Below are 18,030 nucleotides of genomic sequence, written 5' to 3' on the forward strand. Positions count from 1 at the left end.
TGTATGCGGTGGGCTTGAAAAGTTGGCCACTCGCAAAGCGGGAGATCTTCAAGGTATCAAGCCGGAGATGATCAAATGGACGGGAGATTTTACCCATGAGTGGATGTGTGATATGTTCAACCTTGCACTTCAACATGGTATGCCTTATGATTGGAGTACTAATTGGGTTAAGCCTTTGCATAAAGGAGGGGATGTAAAGAATGTAAGCAACTACCGGACTATAATGATTGGGTCTCTTATGGCAAAGTTGTTTGGGTGCATAATGAAGATGAAATTGAGTGATTGGGCTGAAGAGAATGACAAGCGTGCAAAGGGACAAGCGGGTTTTCGTCGATGTCATAGCACCATTGATCATCTTGTCACTCTTCGTGTTCTCATGGAGGAAAGTCGGTTGAAAGGCAAGCGATTGTATTGTTGTTTTGTGGACTTTAAGAAAGCCTTTGATATGATTCCACGTAACAATTTGTGGAGAAGGATGGAAGAACTCCAAGTGCCAAGTGAGTTTATGCTTGCGGTTTCTCGAATCTATGAGAAGGTGATTTGTCAATTGCGCATGGGAAGAGAAATTTCAGAAATTTTTGTAAGCACTATTGGGGTTAAACAAGGATGTCCATTGTCACCAACTCTCTTTGGTCTATGCATCGATCAATTGGAACAAATGGTACTTGACTTTATGCAAGAAGAAGGTATTGAAGAGGTCACTATTTGCAATGTGGTAATCATGCTTTTGTTGTATGCGGATGATGTAGTGCTTCTAGCACACACTTTAGAAGATGCACAAAAGCTTATGGTTGTCCTTGAGAACTTTTGCTTGCATAGTGGGCTGATTGTAAATGAATCCAAAACAAAGGTTATGCTTGTGAAAACCAACCATAAGGAGAAGCCATGCATTGTGTACAACAACGAAACACTTGAAGTTGTTGAGAGCTTTAAGTACCTTGGCCTTGAGGTTCCATCCAATCACAAGTGGCATGAATGTGCTATGCGTCGTTTGGAAGCGGGAAAGAGAGCATATTATGCATTTGAGAACATGTGTAATGCGGGAAACATCAAGTGTTGGGTTCTCAAGAAGTATCTTTTTGATGCATTGGTGACACCGGTTCTTCTTTATGGAGTTGAAGTGTGGGGCGGGAGCATCTCAAAGTCTACTTGGAAAGAGTTTGAGAATGTCCAAAAGCGTTTTCTTACAAACTTTCTCCAAGTTAAGACACAAACACCATATATGCTCCTACTTCTTGAGTCGGGATCTCTTCCAATTGAGGTTATGGGCATGGAAAGGGTTGTGGAGTACATGATAAAGATGCGTCAAAACCCCTCACATCGACTTCCTACAATTGCATGGGAAGCAAGCAAAAAAGTTCAAAAGACGCATAAAAGCAAGATCTTGAGCACGGGATGGATGCAAGACATAAAGAAGTGGTTTGGGAGATGGGATGCATTACACTTGCTACATGATGCTTCAATTGACTCTCAAGTGAATGAAGCTTTTCTACAACGCCAATGTATTACGGCTTGGGAGAAATCCGGTGGGTCACGCTTCATACATTACACCACCTATATTGCCCCCAACTACAAAACCATGTTCTTCGCTGAGAGAGGAAACCGTACTCACACTTACATGCTTGAGCCTATTCCCTTGTCTACGATACGCACTATCGCAGCATTCGTCTTAGCTCCCATTTCCTTCGATGCGAGATAGGGCGTTGGGGCAATGGAGAAGAGTCAAATCGATTGTGCACATTATGCTCACTACAAGTTCGAGAGTCTTGAGTACCACACACTACTAGAGTGCTCAGCTTTTGATCACATCCGAACTTGCTTCTCTCACATTTTCAGCCATAACCTAGACCTACACACTTTCCTCTCCCAGCCAAAGTGTGGGCTCTCCATTGCGACTCTCATCACTACAATTTTGGAGCATCGAGAGTCACTCATCAGCCATACACATACTACATCACATGTAACTTTGGTCCCATAGGTCATATTTGACCTCCGAGGACGATAATAAAATCTATCTATCTATCTATGTCGCTCTGTGTCATTTCACTTTTCTCATCTTGTTACTGTGACTCTGACTTTCTATCCGATCCACCACATTGTAACTTTCTCGTCTCATAGGTCACTTTGGCCTTTTGAAGACATTAATATTTTATTTCATCTCTCTCTCTCTCTCTCTCTCTCCCCACAACTATAGAGGTTGAGACTCTCACCAGATCAGTATCATTTGTACACAGCTTATGGGACACCACCAAGGACAGGTATGCCAGGCTTGCTCTTGAGTCATCTAGACAGCTGGCATTACAGGGAGATACATCATGTTGGTATGCACAGATGAGCTCATGGTTTCAGAGGCAAGGTTTCAGCATGGACAGGCTGCCCCCTTTCCAGTATTCTCTTGATGCACCATCTTTGGCTCTTACACGGATGGAAACTACTAGACTCGTTCGGCAGGATCTTATCCAGCTTGATAGCAAGAGGACATGGATAGAGCCAGCACGGGAGTTGGGTACGAAGAGGGTTTTCTATAGAGAGCATCTTCTCCAACTGACGACAGACGGATTTGTCACACGGCCCAGTTACATGGACACACATCTATCTCATGGGTTACGATGTGCTATAGGCCAGATTCGCACATCTTCACACCAGCTTGGGATTGAGACAGGTAGATTCAGAGGCATACCAGCAAACAGTAGGATATGTCAGTTATGCCATGCAGAGCCAGAGACAGAGTTTCACTACATATGTCGCTGCACAGTCTACTATGAGATACGGGGACGCTTTCATTGTTTATTCAGAGATGGTTTTGACTCGCTAGATAGTCATGAGATATCAGGATCAAAGATGTCTCGAATTGTTCCTACTTGAGATACAGAGACACAGAGATGCTCTATTGAGTGGGCAAAGACAGAGAGAGTCCCAGAGACGCATCTCAGATTTCTTCAATCTGAGTACCACAGAGGAAGAGGGGACACCACCATCACAGAGCTCGGTTCCCACCCATACACACACCAGCGGTACTCTCATTGATCGAGCTATAGAGTTACGGAGATCGAGACGACCGCGACTGATGAGGAGGGGAGCCACGCAGCACCGGCGGAGATTGCGGCAGAGGATCCACAGGATTCTAGCACGACACCCAAAGTGTCGATCAGGATAGGCTTCATGCTACTGTTATATTGTATCATGGTGACATTTATCCCCACTTTGTACCTTTATGGCATGATACCATTGATCAGCCTACCAGCCACCCATAGGAGTCGGTAGCACTCCTATCAGTTTCCTTGTTTGTAGTTTTCTTTGTTTGTACCCAGACTTCGTACTAGACTCATCATTGTAATCAGTTGGTCTCATAGGTCATTTTGGCCTTTTGTAGACGTTAATATATCATTTCATTTCATTTCTCTCTCTCTCTCTCTCTCTCTCTCTCTCTCTCTCTCTCTCTCTCTCTCTCTCTCTCTCTCTCTCTCTCTCTCTCTCTCTCTCATGAGCATACCCCATTGAGATCCGAGCCCGGGAGCGCCGTGCCACTGAGGAGCGAGTAGCTCAGATGAGGGCCGACCCGACAGCTTTCATCCGGGTAGCCTTGGCACCAGACCCGCCCATGTACCACATCTTACATCCCCCCATTAGTACAGGATGGAGCTACATAGCCTGATGCATTCTCATGATTGTACTACCTTGAGCATATAGACATGCATATACCCCTAGAGATAGAGCTCCATCCCTCCTCAGATACTCCACTACCTACATTCAGTTCAGTTTTGTTTCATTTGTCTTTCCGATAGACAGATGACATACACACCATGTACATTTGATTTGTCTCATAGGCCGATTTCGGCCTGACATAGACATTAAAAATCTTTCTTTCTTTCTTTTCTCTCTCTCTCTCTCTCTCTCTCTCTCTCTCTCTCTCTCTCTCTCTCTCTCTCTCTCTCTCTCTCTCTCTCTCTCTCTCTCTCTCTCTCGTGAGCATACCCCATTGAACCCCCCCCCACCCCAAAAGTGCCGACATGCCCTTGAAGGAGGAGACAACCAAGCCGCCGGAGATGAACAAGCCGGATGATAAGATGGCATCCTACACCGCGGATCCCCTCAATGGCTTCACTAATCGGCTATACAAGCTTGAGAAAAAAGGTCAAAGGCTTGACCAAGGAGAAGGAAGCATGGAAGAAGGAGAAGGAGAAATGGGAGGAGAAGAGAGAGAAGGAGAATGGAAGAAAGAAAAGGAAGAGCTTAAGGAGCAAATCGACCTCTTCCGTGCTTCTATCGCATCCCTCACCCCCGAAGGAGGAGATCAAAGCGGAAGCCAAGGAAGCCCTCAAAGAGGAGATCATCAAAGCTCACGGAAAGCATCGACGACAAATTGGAGGCTACCAAGGAAGGATGGGTTGGAAAAGTAGAGAAGAAAATCAAAAAGGAGGCGAAAGCGGAAGCCCAAATAGATGAAGCGCTCATCATACAAAACCATTGGAAAAGTAGGGAAGAAAATAAAAAAGGAGGCGAAAACCCAAATAGATGAGCGCTCATCATACACGAGTGTGATGGGAAGTCCCCCTATGCATGAAGCTCAGGTACAAAGAAGACAAGGAGCCACCCTTCTCCAAAGCTTGGAGAGCCGGCGAAGATCCACAAAAAAGAGCCCTCATCCTCGAATTCACCTCTGAGGAGTCTCGAACACCCTTCATCCGAAAGAGAGTTATCTTGAGAGCGCACAAGGGGCCCCTATCTACCTTGACAACGACCTCACAAAGATGCAACACGACCACCACCGAGCATGCATGCCTAGAGTCAAGAAAGCTGGTAAAGAAGGGAAGAAGGTGTTATACCGAGTTGGTAGGGTCATCATTTATGGCAAGATCATCGTATAGGGACTCACTGCCTATGGGACACATGAGGAGATCTACACATGAGGAGATCCACCTCACGGTTTGGAATTGCAACAGGGATCTATGGACACACCCAGAGAGACTTGAGGAGGTGATGAGAGGATGGGACATCATTCTTCTAATAGAGACACACGAGAGTCCAAAGCGGAGTCTACCAAGATTCAGCGCTTTCAGTGGGAGTCCTCACATCGAGAGAGCACCCGCCAGCACACTACACGAGGGTCAAGAGGGGTGGCTATACGCTTCAAACAGCGACTCCAAAGCAAGATACAGATTTTTGCAAGAGATCCACAGGCCCGTTACCTCTGGATCCGTTTTGAGCTATCACAGACCATAACCATCACCCTCTACTACTTCGCCCCCTTAGGCTCCAAATTCGCTACCACAAAGACAACACGGGAGAGGGAGGAGAGACCAACCCCATACACATGCTTGTCAAATGAGATTATGCAGTACTCTACACTAGGGGAAGTCTTCCTTATGGGAGACTTCAACGCCAGGACAGGTAGGAATCAGTGTGAGACATACAACACAGAGGACCCGGTGGCACCATTCGCCATACAAGAGGAGGCCACCATAGGCTCCCAGCACTACATCATTATTTATAACAGGATGGCACAATGGCCTACTTCAAGAAAACTAGAATGCATACCACATGGAGTTGCAATCGGGGGGGGGGGAGCACCGTGGATTACATCATGGGACACAGAGAGGCCACCCACCTGCTCAGCTCTTTCACCATCCCACCCATACCGATTGGAGACGACCACACCTATCTTGCACTCTCCTTCACTAGCAACACCACACCCCACACACCCATGATGCGCACCCCACACCACGATCCATTTCACACATGAGCTCTACACCACTACCTATGCTTGTCTCTCACATCACATCTGTTCTTCAGACATCAGCCATCAGTTCTTTCCCACACACCACCCATAAAGGCCACACTCCCCCCCCCCAGGGACCATGCCACAGAACCGTTGGTACGATGATGAATGAAGAGACCTCTACCGCCGACTACGTGCACAATGGACTCTTGGAGAGACCATTGATCGAGAGGCCAGATGCTAGATGAAGACACTCACACGCCGAAAGCGGCCAGCTTTTGAGAAGGCACAGGAGCTAGATCTATATCACTTGTTCATGAGCATGGACAATGCCACAGCATGGCGTACCCTCCACGAGCCATGACCGACTACCCCCATTGAGGATCCACAAGTATGGCACGACTATGCACAGAAACTCTATGAGGTGCTGAACCAGCCTCCAATTCCACAACCTCCCGAGCCTCAACCCACGAGCTCCTCCTTCACAGTGGAGATGCTCAAGAAGGCCATCCAGCAACTACAGCACTGCCGATCATCACACCATACAGGTTTACAGAGTAAGCAGCTCGTTTATGCAGCCGCCACGATAGCCCCGTTGATTGCACATGCATTCAACTGGGCTATAGGGGAGGGCTTCCCAAAGGAGTTGACCAAGCACACACCATTGTGCCGATTTACAAGACTGGAGACACTTTGGACCCAGAGAATTACACGACTATCATGATCGGCCATACAATGGCCAAGCTATATGGGGCAGTTCTTGATGCTGAGCTTAGTTCTTACAGGAAGGTTGAGGGCCTACGGGCTCCTGCCAAGCAGGGTTCAAGCGGACCTTCTCTACTATAGAACACATCTTCATTCTGCATTGCCTCATTGATGGGGCAAGGGTGCGAAAGAAGAGGCTTTATTGCTGCTTTGTGGATTTCTGCAAAGGGTTTGACACCTTCCCACGCAAGAGGCTCTTTCGACGACTCCAGAGTTTGGGGATACCTTCGGAGATGATATGGGCCATCTCCGTTCTTCGCTGCCCAAGCGGTATGAGTCTATTGCTAGCACCATTGGTGTTAAGCAAGGATGCCCCCTCTCCCCAACCCTCTTCGGACTCTACATCGACGAGATCTCCGACTACATCGCGGACCTAGCAGGTACCATATGGCATAGTCCACATTATGCTATATGCTAATGACATTTTACTGATTTCAGAGTCACCGGAGGCACTACAGACCCATCTGAGAGCTTTGGATGAGTTTTGTACACCTTCTGAGGAAAGCATGTCATCTACATCCGGCGTCTTGGGCTCAAGCTATCCATGGCACTCTTTGGGCTTACCGCACTTCTTGCAAAGCCACGACCAACCACACCCCATTTCAGTTAACTTTCAGTTTGGAAGCAATAGCACCTTTTGAATTCAACTCAGGATCTCCATGGGTAAGCAGTCTCCGTGCCAATGTTGGTTTGGGGTCTGCCTCTGCACTATTGGAAGAAAGCCGCTGTTTGGCTTCTCAGGCTCTTGAAGTAGAGCAACTTCGTCGCAAGGCGTGGCATGATCGCCATCTCAAAAATCCAAAACTTATGCAAGGATCATTGGTGCTACTATATCAAGCTAGATATCAAAAAAAAGCAAAGAAGTTGGTTCCAGCTTGGCAAGGTCCATTCATGGTACAGGAAATTTTTCCGCAAGGAGCGATCCAGCTTGTAACTTTGGACAGTGTTCCCTTGCCGCTGGTAAATGGCTCCAGAATCAAGTGTTGTTATCCATCTGAGTAAACAGTCTACAGCTGTTTCGCCACTAATTGTTATGCCCCTAAGTATAGGTTCTTGAATCTCCCATCTCTTTTCTTTCCATTACCTTTCCGCCAAAGCCGGCGTTATGTTAATGCCTCTGCACACTCTCAGTCTCTGCTATGTCTGTAGGAGTGTCCACATTTCTTCCTAAGGAATACTTTCTCTCGCCAGTAATTGTTATACCTCTAATTATAGGTTCTTGAATCTCCCGTCTCTTTTCTTTCCATTACCTTTCCGCCAGAGCCGGCGTTATGTTAATGCCTCTGCACACTCTCAGTCTTTGCTATGTCTGTAGGAGTCTCCACATTTCCTCCTAAGGAATACTTTCTCTACACTGGAGAATTGGGGTACTTGTTTCGTCTTGAACTTCTTGAAATCCAATCATTCTATAATGCTTTCTATCATCTATATTGTTTGACGCTTTTATTGGGTCTTTCTAGTTGAACTCCTCGGCTAGATCTGTATTATCTCCTGTGATAATTTCCTAGAAGTAAAACTCTCTTCATCTGTCTCTTCTTCTAAGTGTAACACATGTGGGGCATTGGGAGACTTTTCTCATTTCCCACCCTTCTTTCTATAGCAAAATTGTCTGTCTCTAGGAGATTTGACTTGCAGTTCCTACATACACCTCCACTGCCCCTAACACCCCGTACTTCCTCCTAAGCCTAACTGCCCTCGCACCTATTTACTGCCCTCGCCCCTCCCTACTGCCCCTGGTCCTCCTACCTAGTACCCCTCACCCTTCTCTATCTCCCCCTTGCCCCTACCCTCACCCCCTCGTCCCCTCTCTACTCTCGCCCCTACCCTCAATCAACTCGCCCCTCACCACCTCTCCCTCGCTCTCTCCCCTCCCCTCGGGCCTCGTCCCCTCTACTCTCACCCCTACCCTAAGCCCCTCGCCCCTACCCTCAACCCCCTCGCCCCTACCCTCAATCCCCTCGCCCCTCACCACCCCTCCCCTCGTCCCCTCTCTACTCTCGCCCCTACCCTAAGCCCCCTCACCCCTACCCTCAATCTCCTCACCACCCCTGCCTTGCCCTATCTCCCCTCCCCTCGCCCCCTCTCTACCCTCGCCCCTACCCTCATCCCTCGTCCCCTCTCTACTCTCGTCCCTACCCTGATCCCCTCGCCCCTCACCACCCAATCCCTCGCCCCTACCCAAAACTACCCTCGCCTCTACCCTGCATCTCGTCCCTACCCTAACCCCACCCCCTCGCCCCTCCCTATCGCCACACCCTCTTTCTCCCTACAGTCTATCCCCATCGAGTTACAACGCCCCTCTTCCTCTCTACACGAGTTGCAGCGTTGCAGCGTTCGGCTCCTTCTACATTCTCCACGGACAGACCTCTTTCAACAATCTCACGCTTTTCAAGCTCTGCTCAACTAACTACATGCATATACGCTTTTGTGGGTTTGCAAGTTTCTGAGGATACAGCACTGTGTTGGCGTGTATGTACGCTTTTGTGGGTTTGGAAGTTTCTGAGGATACAGCACACAATGCGTTCGGAACAAGAACAATTCACGATGGCTAGTACAAGCAAGCAAGCTAGGAAGAAAGCCTTGTCTCGACAGAGACCCACTGAAACATCTCGAAGTTCTGCAGAAGAAGAAGACGTAGAAACCTCAAGCCATGGCCTCACCGATTTGTCCTCCACTCATCATAGTGATGAAAGTTACAAAGCGTCTCTGACTCCGGCTCTGCCTCTGACTCAGACTCAGAGTCTTCTAGCCAACAGGAAGATGATGTCCAACAGGAAGATGAAGTGAAAGACAAGAAGAAGGCCAACACTCAAGTGCTCAGCCATCAAATCCCTAGACCTCCTCTTGCCAAAACTCAAACCAAATTTACTTTGAACTTCCATCTGCAACAGCCCCATCCATCTCTTCAAGAAGTTTTATCAAAAGATCAGTTACAAAGGTCTGTCAGCATTAGCAGAGGCTGATCTCCCTACTAATATTCCCATGGATATGGTGCATGAGGTTCTCAAGCTTTTTCCCAAAGTAAGAGGGCACCAACTGACGGCTACACACATTGGTCATGCTTTGGGAATGTCAAACTTTCCTTCAGTAAAACTGGCTACAAGAACCTACTCACAACTTTCGAAAGATGCGACCATTCAAGCATGCAAAGAGCTACTTAGTGCTGGTCACGCTGACTATGCCAAAAATAAAAAGCTCTAGGCCATTTTCAACTACTACTTCCTGGTCAGAGCTGCTAAAGTAAGCAAGGGCAGATGTGACGTGCCTACTATGTTCTCTCACTGCGATGGCCTATACTGCCTCATCAACACCATCCCATGTGGCTTTCATCAAATTCTATTTGCCTTCTTACAGTTGCGGGCAAAAAGATTCAGAGCTCAGGTGCAATCTGTGCAATCTAGCTTTCAGTGATTTGCAGCTCCCATGTTTGCTTGGGTCATTAACATACATGTTAGCCCCATGGATGTTGATACGGATATGCGGCGTAAAAGCTCTAAGGCAAAAGGAAAAGCTATTGAATATACAATGGATCTACTTAGGAAACCGAAGAAAAAGAGGGCGAAAGTGATGGACACAATAGAATCTCTAGTATCACTGCCAGTATCTGAAAGCCAGCAGCTTCGAGTGAAGCAACTTGTTCGATGTTCCTCGCATACTCCCGCTACTTGTTCGATGGTATGTTCAGGCTGCAGATCACACTATGCATGTCACAGCTGTCGCTTCTACAATGTGTGTCCCTCTCTCTACTGTTGCTATTTTTACTCCTACCACAGTGACTAGCTCCCAAGCCCCGGTTGGAGTTGCTTCTTCGCCTATGCCTAGTACGGCTGTAGCAACTCTACCCGTCTCTACTCCACCAGTGAGGCATGCTCCCAATCCACCACGAGCAGTGCCACTTGCCACCCCAGTGCCACAAGCAGAGCCACTTGCTAGCCCTCTCCCACCTGACACTGTTACGGGATCTTCCACAGTTTGGGACTCTACATCACTTTTTCGCCTATCTGAGGATATATTGCAGGAGTCCATGCAGGCCATTGCTACCATTGAGCTTGGACCAGAGCGGTTGGCAGCTACACACCAACGTCATGCAGCTACTTACGCAGCTATGGAGGGATCTCTGCGAGTCGCTGAGAGCGTCATCGCCGATCGAGATGCTACTATTTTCGCACTACAACAGGCCTTGAAGTTAAAGTCTCAAATGATTAATGACCTTCAAGCTCAAGTACAAGGATTTAGAGAACTGCTTCTACATGAAAATAGGGCTACCCAGCCTACGATGATGGTTGTGGGGTGTGGATGGACTGGATTAGGTACACCAATGCAGAATGCAGCAACAGGTCCTTCTCAGCAATTTATGGGACTCTACCCACACCTCCAGTTCAATACTACAATCAACAGTATCCTAAGGGGTTTCAAGCGTCATTGCCTCAGACGCAGAACGTACCTTGCTACGACGGTATTGCTGGTGCACACCGCCATGGCTGTGTTACTCGACGTCCTCAGTACACTACAGGACAGGTGCTACCATCTGCCCAACAACAGGTTGTTGGCCCCTTCCCTAGCGGCCCATTTACGGACAAGAGAGCCCACATACAGCAGGGTTCCACCATTGATCTGATGGCTCCACCTCCAGAGACTGATGATTCGGGTGGTGTGGCAACTAATCTTTCTCTTGGGTGACTCCATGGCAGTTTTTTTCACCATGACAATGCAGTGCAATAGTGGTTTATTTTGAAGTCTTACGATCTTTTAGCAGTTTCAGTTGTTTCTCTCGCCGAGACGGTGAGTGGTCTTGTGGCAGGCAACCTGTAGGAGGCTACAATGTCACTTTCGTAGGACACACAGTTAGTACAGTTGGTTTGGTCTGGTTCACACTGGACGGACTCTCTGGGCTGGGCAGTGAGACGTGGCAGGTTTACGGACGGTGGTCTAGTGGACATCGTGGCCAGGTCACCACCACCACTCAGTTGGGGATAGACTTAGATGGCTGACATTTATGAGCCATTGGTGGCTCTTTATGATTGTACATGTGAGTAGTAGTTGTTGAGTCAAGATTACCATCTTCTTCATATATAATCCAGTGTCGTCGTCTAGAGTAGCGAGTCTATACACAGCACGTCTGCACCATCCCTGCACATCTGAGCCTCGGCACCCCCATTGTACCCGTGAGTTCTGGGCCGGTGCTGAGTGTGCTGCCACGCTAGAGTCTGTATCGGTTCTTTGAGATAGTCGAGTCCATATGTTTTGCTGTGTGTCTGTGTTGATCAGCTGTTATCTATTGTTTCCTTTGTTTTCATTTTGTTTTGAGTGAGATGTCACGCACATTGGACTGAGGAGCACCCACTGTAGAGAGCACGACACACTATCCGCGCTACAACCGACGATGCCCCTCTAAGAGAGAGCCTTGATACGGTTTTCAATCTCGTGCTCTAGATCCTCTCACATGACAAATGATGGTGCCATAATATTCGAGAGAGTAAAGCCTGTCCAGAAACTGCAAGCACCTAATCTCTCCACACTGACCCTTCTCCACCTCATCCCTCGAGCTCCATGAAAGTGAAAAAGTAAAAGTGAGAGTGTGTGTGTGTGTGTGTGTGTGTGTGTGTGTGTGTGTGTGTGTGTGTGTGTGTGTGTGTGTGTGTGTGTGTGTGTGTGTGTGTGTGTGTGTGTGTGAGGTTGCCTAAGCAAGCACTCTGCGAGCAATTCTCTCATTGGCGGCCCATAACTTTGATGCCGGTGGTTTACAAGTTATTGGCTAAAATGCTGGTCCATCGCATTAAGGACTGCTTCAGGCTCAGTATGGTTTTATTCCTCGTCGTCAAATCGTTGACAATTTGGCAAATGTTTTGATTGGCATGGAGTATGCTAAGTACACGCAACAAGATGTGCTAGTCATGCAAGTTGACATTGATAAGGCCTTTTGACACTGTGCAATGGGATTTTATTGCTGCCACAATGAGGTGTCGCGGGTTTGGTCCTAAATTGGCCAATGTGGTTTATTTCTTGTATGCTTGCAGCACGTCTTCGGGGATCCTGGAAGGGGAATTGATCGAATCGTGGCCGCTTGGCCGTTCGGTTAGGCAAGGTTGCCCCCTTAGCGCTTTGTTGTATGCTATTGCCACTCATCCTACGTTAATGTATCTTGATCACTTGACATCTGCGCTGCGTCTTCATGATTTATAGTTGCCATCGGGTCATTCATTTATTGGACAGGCTTATGCGGACGACTCGTTGTTTATGCCCCGCAATCAACAGAGTGATGTTCAAGCGATTATGGAAGCTTTGGAATTGTTTGCGATTGCGGCTGGTCTTAAAGTCAACTTCCGTAAAATCCAAGCTTTTACCACTCCGTTCTTGTGATTGGCATGCTCTGCTGTGGCCAGGAGAGATTGTTCCTCCAAATGTGATCACCAGGCATTTGGGTTATCCAATTGGATGGAACGTCACTCACACGCAAAAAGTAGACTGGGTTATGCAACGCTTGAATGTTAAACTACATTACTGAAAGCTTTCTACTTGGCCACTGCATGTTCGCCTGAGAATCGTTCAGAGTATCCTCATGGCATATGTTCAGTTCTCTTTGCCACTGTTGCACTGGCCTCGTCAATGTCTTGACTCTCTCATGTTGGCCATATTGTCTCATTTGTGGCGAACTCATACACACAAAAAAGGCATGCATCTGATGTCAATGACAAAACTTTGTATACCAAAGCGATTTGGTGGTCTGAATATTTTGGACCTGCGTAGGCATGTCCTAGCTAGGAAGGCTATGCTATTGCCTACACTTACGCAACAATCTCAGCCTTGGACTCTTATGTTTGCGCACTTGAGCCAGCATGTGGTTACGTCCTCGTTTGGTCATTGGCAACCATCTATTTGGGAGGTGGTATTTGGTAAGATGGATGGCCATATTCCTGGATGCCCGCTTGCTTCCACCTTGCTCTCTGCCTGGAAACAGGTTACGAATCATCTATCGTGGAATGCTCGAACGCAAGGAAACTCCCTTCGCTTGTAGAGTCTTCATTGGAGCCGGGCCTTTTCTCTTACCTTGGTTGACCGCTCGCCTGGCCAAGCGTATTTCCTCTCCTGCCGTGGCATTCGGGTGGTTGAGGATGTGGTGGATGCAGCTGGTTTCACTTTGGAGTTTCCATTTGCCGCTCGCCGTTTTGGATTGGGCATGCATTATCACCAGTTCTGGAGAGAATTGCAACGAATGTTGGTTGGTTTTTTGCCCGTTTCACCCTTGGCTGATGGTGATTGCATGTCTGACTGGAATCTTCGGGAAATGCCATTTCAACATATTTCTGCTGGTCGGGCATATGCTCTTCTTTTGCCTCAACCATGGCTTGCTGATCATTGCAACACTCTTTGGCACATGCATAAATCAGATATTTGGTGGAGAAGGCTTTTATCTACATTATGGGAAAGCCGTTTGCCGCTGAAGGAGCGTTTGTTTCTTTGGCGTTGTTTACTTGGTGTGCTCCCTGTGGGTACCTTTCTTAGGATGCGCCATATCCGCTCTTCATCCTGTGTCTGTTGCTCATCTGCCGAGGAGGCTGTTTGTCACCTCTTGTGGGACTGTTGTATTACTCGAGACTTTCTTCGTCGGGTATCTGCGTGTATGCGGCTCCGTTTTCCCTCGACGGTCTTCCATAAACGGTTTTGGGCTTTTGGTATCTTCTCACCGGCGTTGCAGCGCTTTGCATTCTTCTTCATGTGGGTCACGTTTTGGGCTTACTGGAGCTTGTGGCAACAACGTAATGGCCATATGTTTCATCGAATTCATGCAGATCCCCTGCCTTTCTTCAAACTTTCCCTTAGACAGTCTTTACGGTTCGCTTGGAAGTTGGTGATATCACTGCAGAGATACATCAGCTGTCTTATGAATGCTTTTAGCTGTTTTGTACAGTCGAACACTTTTGTGTTCCTTTGCTTGTACTGCATCTTTTTGGTGGGTTTTCCTCTCTTTGAGGTTTCCCACAGATAGATAAATCAAATTGATTTACAGTATAAAAAAAAAGTGTGTGTGTGTGTGTTGAAAAAGTGTGCGCGCATGTGCTGCCATGTGTAGGTCTGTGTGTGAGATAGAGTTAGGCGCGGCAACGGAAAATTCTCCAAAATATAGGCGATACCTGAGAGGCCAAAGACAATCAACACTCATGGACACTAGTTCCAGACTATTCCACCGATGAAGAGCAGTTTGAGGTAGAATATGCCTTGGTATCTTCCTGACTTAGGATACATGGCCTTCTTCTTCTTCTCATCCAAGAAGAGAGTGTAGTGCTTGTGCACTCACGACTACGAAGTTGCCCCAAAAAGCCTTCACATGGAAAGCTCAACCGGCCCAAAATCAATGTGCCCCCCGTTTTCCTTGGCCTAGATCAGCCCATGTGACTGTTTGATCACTTTTCTTGGCAATCTCATTTTTTGGCAAATCTGGTGCTTTTTTACCACTGCTTAGAAGCACACTTAAGCTTGTACAAGGTCTCACCAAGGAGATGAGCAAAATGCTTGTGCTATCACAGTACAAAGAGGTCTCTTAGCATCACTTATAAAGGCCCTCAAAAGCCTCCACATGAAAAGCTCATTGCCAACAGCTGGGAGAACCCAAGCACCATCTGTGTGTGCGCTTTTGCTTGGCCTAAGCCAGCCTCACGTGAATCAGTCTGGACTTTTCTTAGCCATCTCAACTTTTGACTCATCTGGTGCTACTTTGAAGCACTTTTCGCGCCTTTTAAGGTTGCCCAGATTTTCTGAAACACATATTTTCTACCTCCATTACCACTTGGCAGTGCCAAGTCACCTTTGACATTCCAAATGATGGCCATAAATATCTAGATAGATACACACACAAAAATGTTTCCTCCCTTACACTGCATTCCTCCTTCCCAACTGCCTCATGCATAGACAACATCAAATAAAAGGGGAAAGCAAACGCACCACAGAAAGAAAAAACTTCTCATAAGCAAAGGGTGTGAGTGCTCCACCATTTGATTCACCTTTGGGTGATCGTTGATCAGCATACAAGTGATAAAGAGTGTGTAACACAAGATCGTGGCCCTGCAAAATGAACAAGCGAACAGAGTTCACTGAGAGTATAATCACCATATTCACCCGAAAGAATAAAACAGCTCCAGCTTGACTATGACTAATGCAACAGCACCAAACTTGTTCTTCCAGAAAAGAGCAAGTAGTCTTCATAGCCATTCTTGAAAGTACATGCCCATACGACATGCAAGTAGCGAAATTGTCAAAATCAAGCCAATCATATTGCACCATATGATACAAAACCAACCAGCCCTAAACAACCTTACAAAGGCACAATGAATGGAATGTTCCTTAGTTAAGACAAAGCTAAACACATTTACATGCCTTCCACTTGGTTATTTGTTGGTCCATACCTCTCATTTATATCAAAGCTAAATGAATGTATGTATCTCTATTATTTATTTAGAAATACATTTCTAATGTTTATATCTGTACGAATAACTAAGTGTGCAGAACACATATCCATAACATGCAGTCTGAAGTTAGCTATGTATGTATCTGAATATATTGATTAATGGGGAGACACAGAGAGAAAAAGGAGGGGGAGAGACGCAGAGAGAGAGAGAGAGAGAGAGAGAGAGAGAGAGAGAGAGAGAGAGAGAGAGAGAGAGATGAAATGAAATTATATGATTTATTAAATGACCTATGAGACAAATCTGTTACAAAGTTGTGAATCTGGTATCGTGTCTGAGTACAAAAAAAGAAATACTAAAATGAATCTAGAAGTGCTACTAGCTCGAACTGTGTGGGATATGTGTGATCACTGATAGAATAGGTGCCCATACAAGAGAAAGATACAATGGGTGATGGATCCGTCCTCGTCTGTACTCTGGATGTCGAGATAGTATGGCTCAAATCCTTTGTTGTAGCCTCTGTCGATGCTGTGAAGCTCCTCTCCTCACTCGTGGGTGTCTCGATCTCCCTAGTTCCAACGCTCGGTCAATGAGAGTACCGCGGGTGTGAGTATGAGCTGAGCTTTGCAGTGGCGGCTGCTCCTCTATCTGTCCAGTGTTTGGTGTGAAGAAATCAGTAATCTGTCTCTGGGATTGTCTCTCTCCAAATCTCCTCAGTAAACTATATTTGTGTCTCCGTAACTCAAGTAGATACAGTCCAACACCTCTCTGGTCCTGATAGCTCATGACTCTCGAGAAGGGTCCGAAGCCTTCTCTGAATAGACAGTGGAAGCGACCCCGTATCTCGTAATACATTGTGCACTGACATATATAATGTGTCTCCGTCTCTGGCTCTGTATGGCAGAGGCGGCATATCCTGCTAGCTACTAGTATCCCTCTGAATCTACCAGTCTCAATCTCAAGCTGGTGTGACCAATGGCACACCGTAACCCATGAGATAGATGTGTATCCATATAAGCTGGGAAGAATCACAAACCCATCCCATGTGAGTTGAAGAAGATGCTCTCTATGGAAAGCCATCTTCGTGCCCAAGTCATGTGTCGTCTTTATCCATGTCCTCTAGGGTGTCCAAATGGGTCAAGTCCTGGCGAATGAGTCTAGTAATCTCCACCCGTGTAAGAGACAACGATGGTGCATCAAGGGAGTACTGGAAGCGAGGCAAGCTGTCCATGCTAAAGCCATGTATCTGAAACCTTGACGACATCTGTCCATACCAGCACGACGTGTCCCCTTCTAAAGCTAATTGTCTGGAGGACTCAAGGGCCAATCTAGCATATCTGTCTTTGGTAGTATCCCATAAGCTGTGCATAAAGAAGACTGATCTGGTAAGCGCCTCTATCTCCATGGGGGGGCCACTAACTCCGCTCTAATGATCTCGTGTGGCACGGAGGCCTTGGCTCTAATCAGCCGAGAGATCATAGACACCGAGGGCCTCTCCCTACCTCTCCACCCATCCAAACCCACAGAGGGTCCCCAAACCTGAACCCCAAAGAGCATAGCTGAAGCTACCAAGGTATCAAAGAGCCAGAGTTTTGTTCGGGGTTCCTGGAATTGAACCTATGAACACACCCCTCTCCAATCCATTCAAGGCCGCATACGCTCGGGTTAGTCTAGTCTCTACTACTCTCTTCAAAGAAAACCTTGGCCCAGTGAAGACTACCCAAGATAAGTGTATGCATCTGTGTACTCCACAGGCTCGTGACCATAAGTGAATGTAGGTGTTGATCTCCTGAAGGGGGTCTGTCCACGGATTGTATATAAGGATGTTGCATACTGACCCCACACATCATGAGAAGTAATCACTGGGGAAGGGGAGTGCTCATGAAAGAAATGCCATGCCTCTCCTAAGTCTCTACTCAAGAACGACTAGTATAAGTCTCGTGCCATTTCACCTAGGAATGCTCGCTTCTTCCGTCGCACAAGGTGCCTAAAGGCTATCCAAGACTATCCGTGATTGATGACCCCTAGGAGAAGATCTCTCTAAAGCTGTGCTCTCGTCTCTCTACACTCCTCGTTGTACCAACTGTTTTGAGGCATGGTCCCAGAACGGCGTCTCTGATTAGGCTGAGTGTGTAGGTATGCCTC

The 18,030-nt window shown here is 47.1% G+C and overlaps 1 protein-coding gene across 3 annotated transcripts in view; it reads right to left on the minus strand.

Moving 5' to 3' along the window:
- Window positions 1-18,030, minus strand: part of LOC147453425 (uncharacterized) — a 170,256-nt gene that overhangs the window by 111,046 nt on the left and 41,180 nt on the right. For all 3 annotated transcript variants that reach the window (XR_015188536.1, XM_086515610.1, XM_086515611.1), the window contains exon 11: window positions 15,425-15,544. Coding sequence is in view for 2 of the 3 variants with exons in the window: in XM_086515610.1 (XP_086371736.1) it covers window positions 15,425-15,544 (120 nt within the window). In the remaining variant the exon portion in view is untranslated. The remainder of the gene's footprint in view (window positions 1-15,424; window positions 15,545-18,030) is intronic.

This window comes from Adiantum capillus-veneris, chromosome 7 (genome assembly GCF_014529385.1).
Source record: "Adiantum capillus-veneris isolate H3 chromosome 7, ASM1452938v2, whole genome shotgun sequence".
In the NCBI taxonomy this organism is placed as follows: Eukaryota; Viridiplantae; Streptophyta; class Polypodiopsida; order Polypodiales; family Pteridaceae; genus Adiantum; species Adiantum capillus-veneris.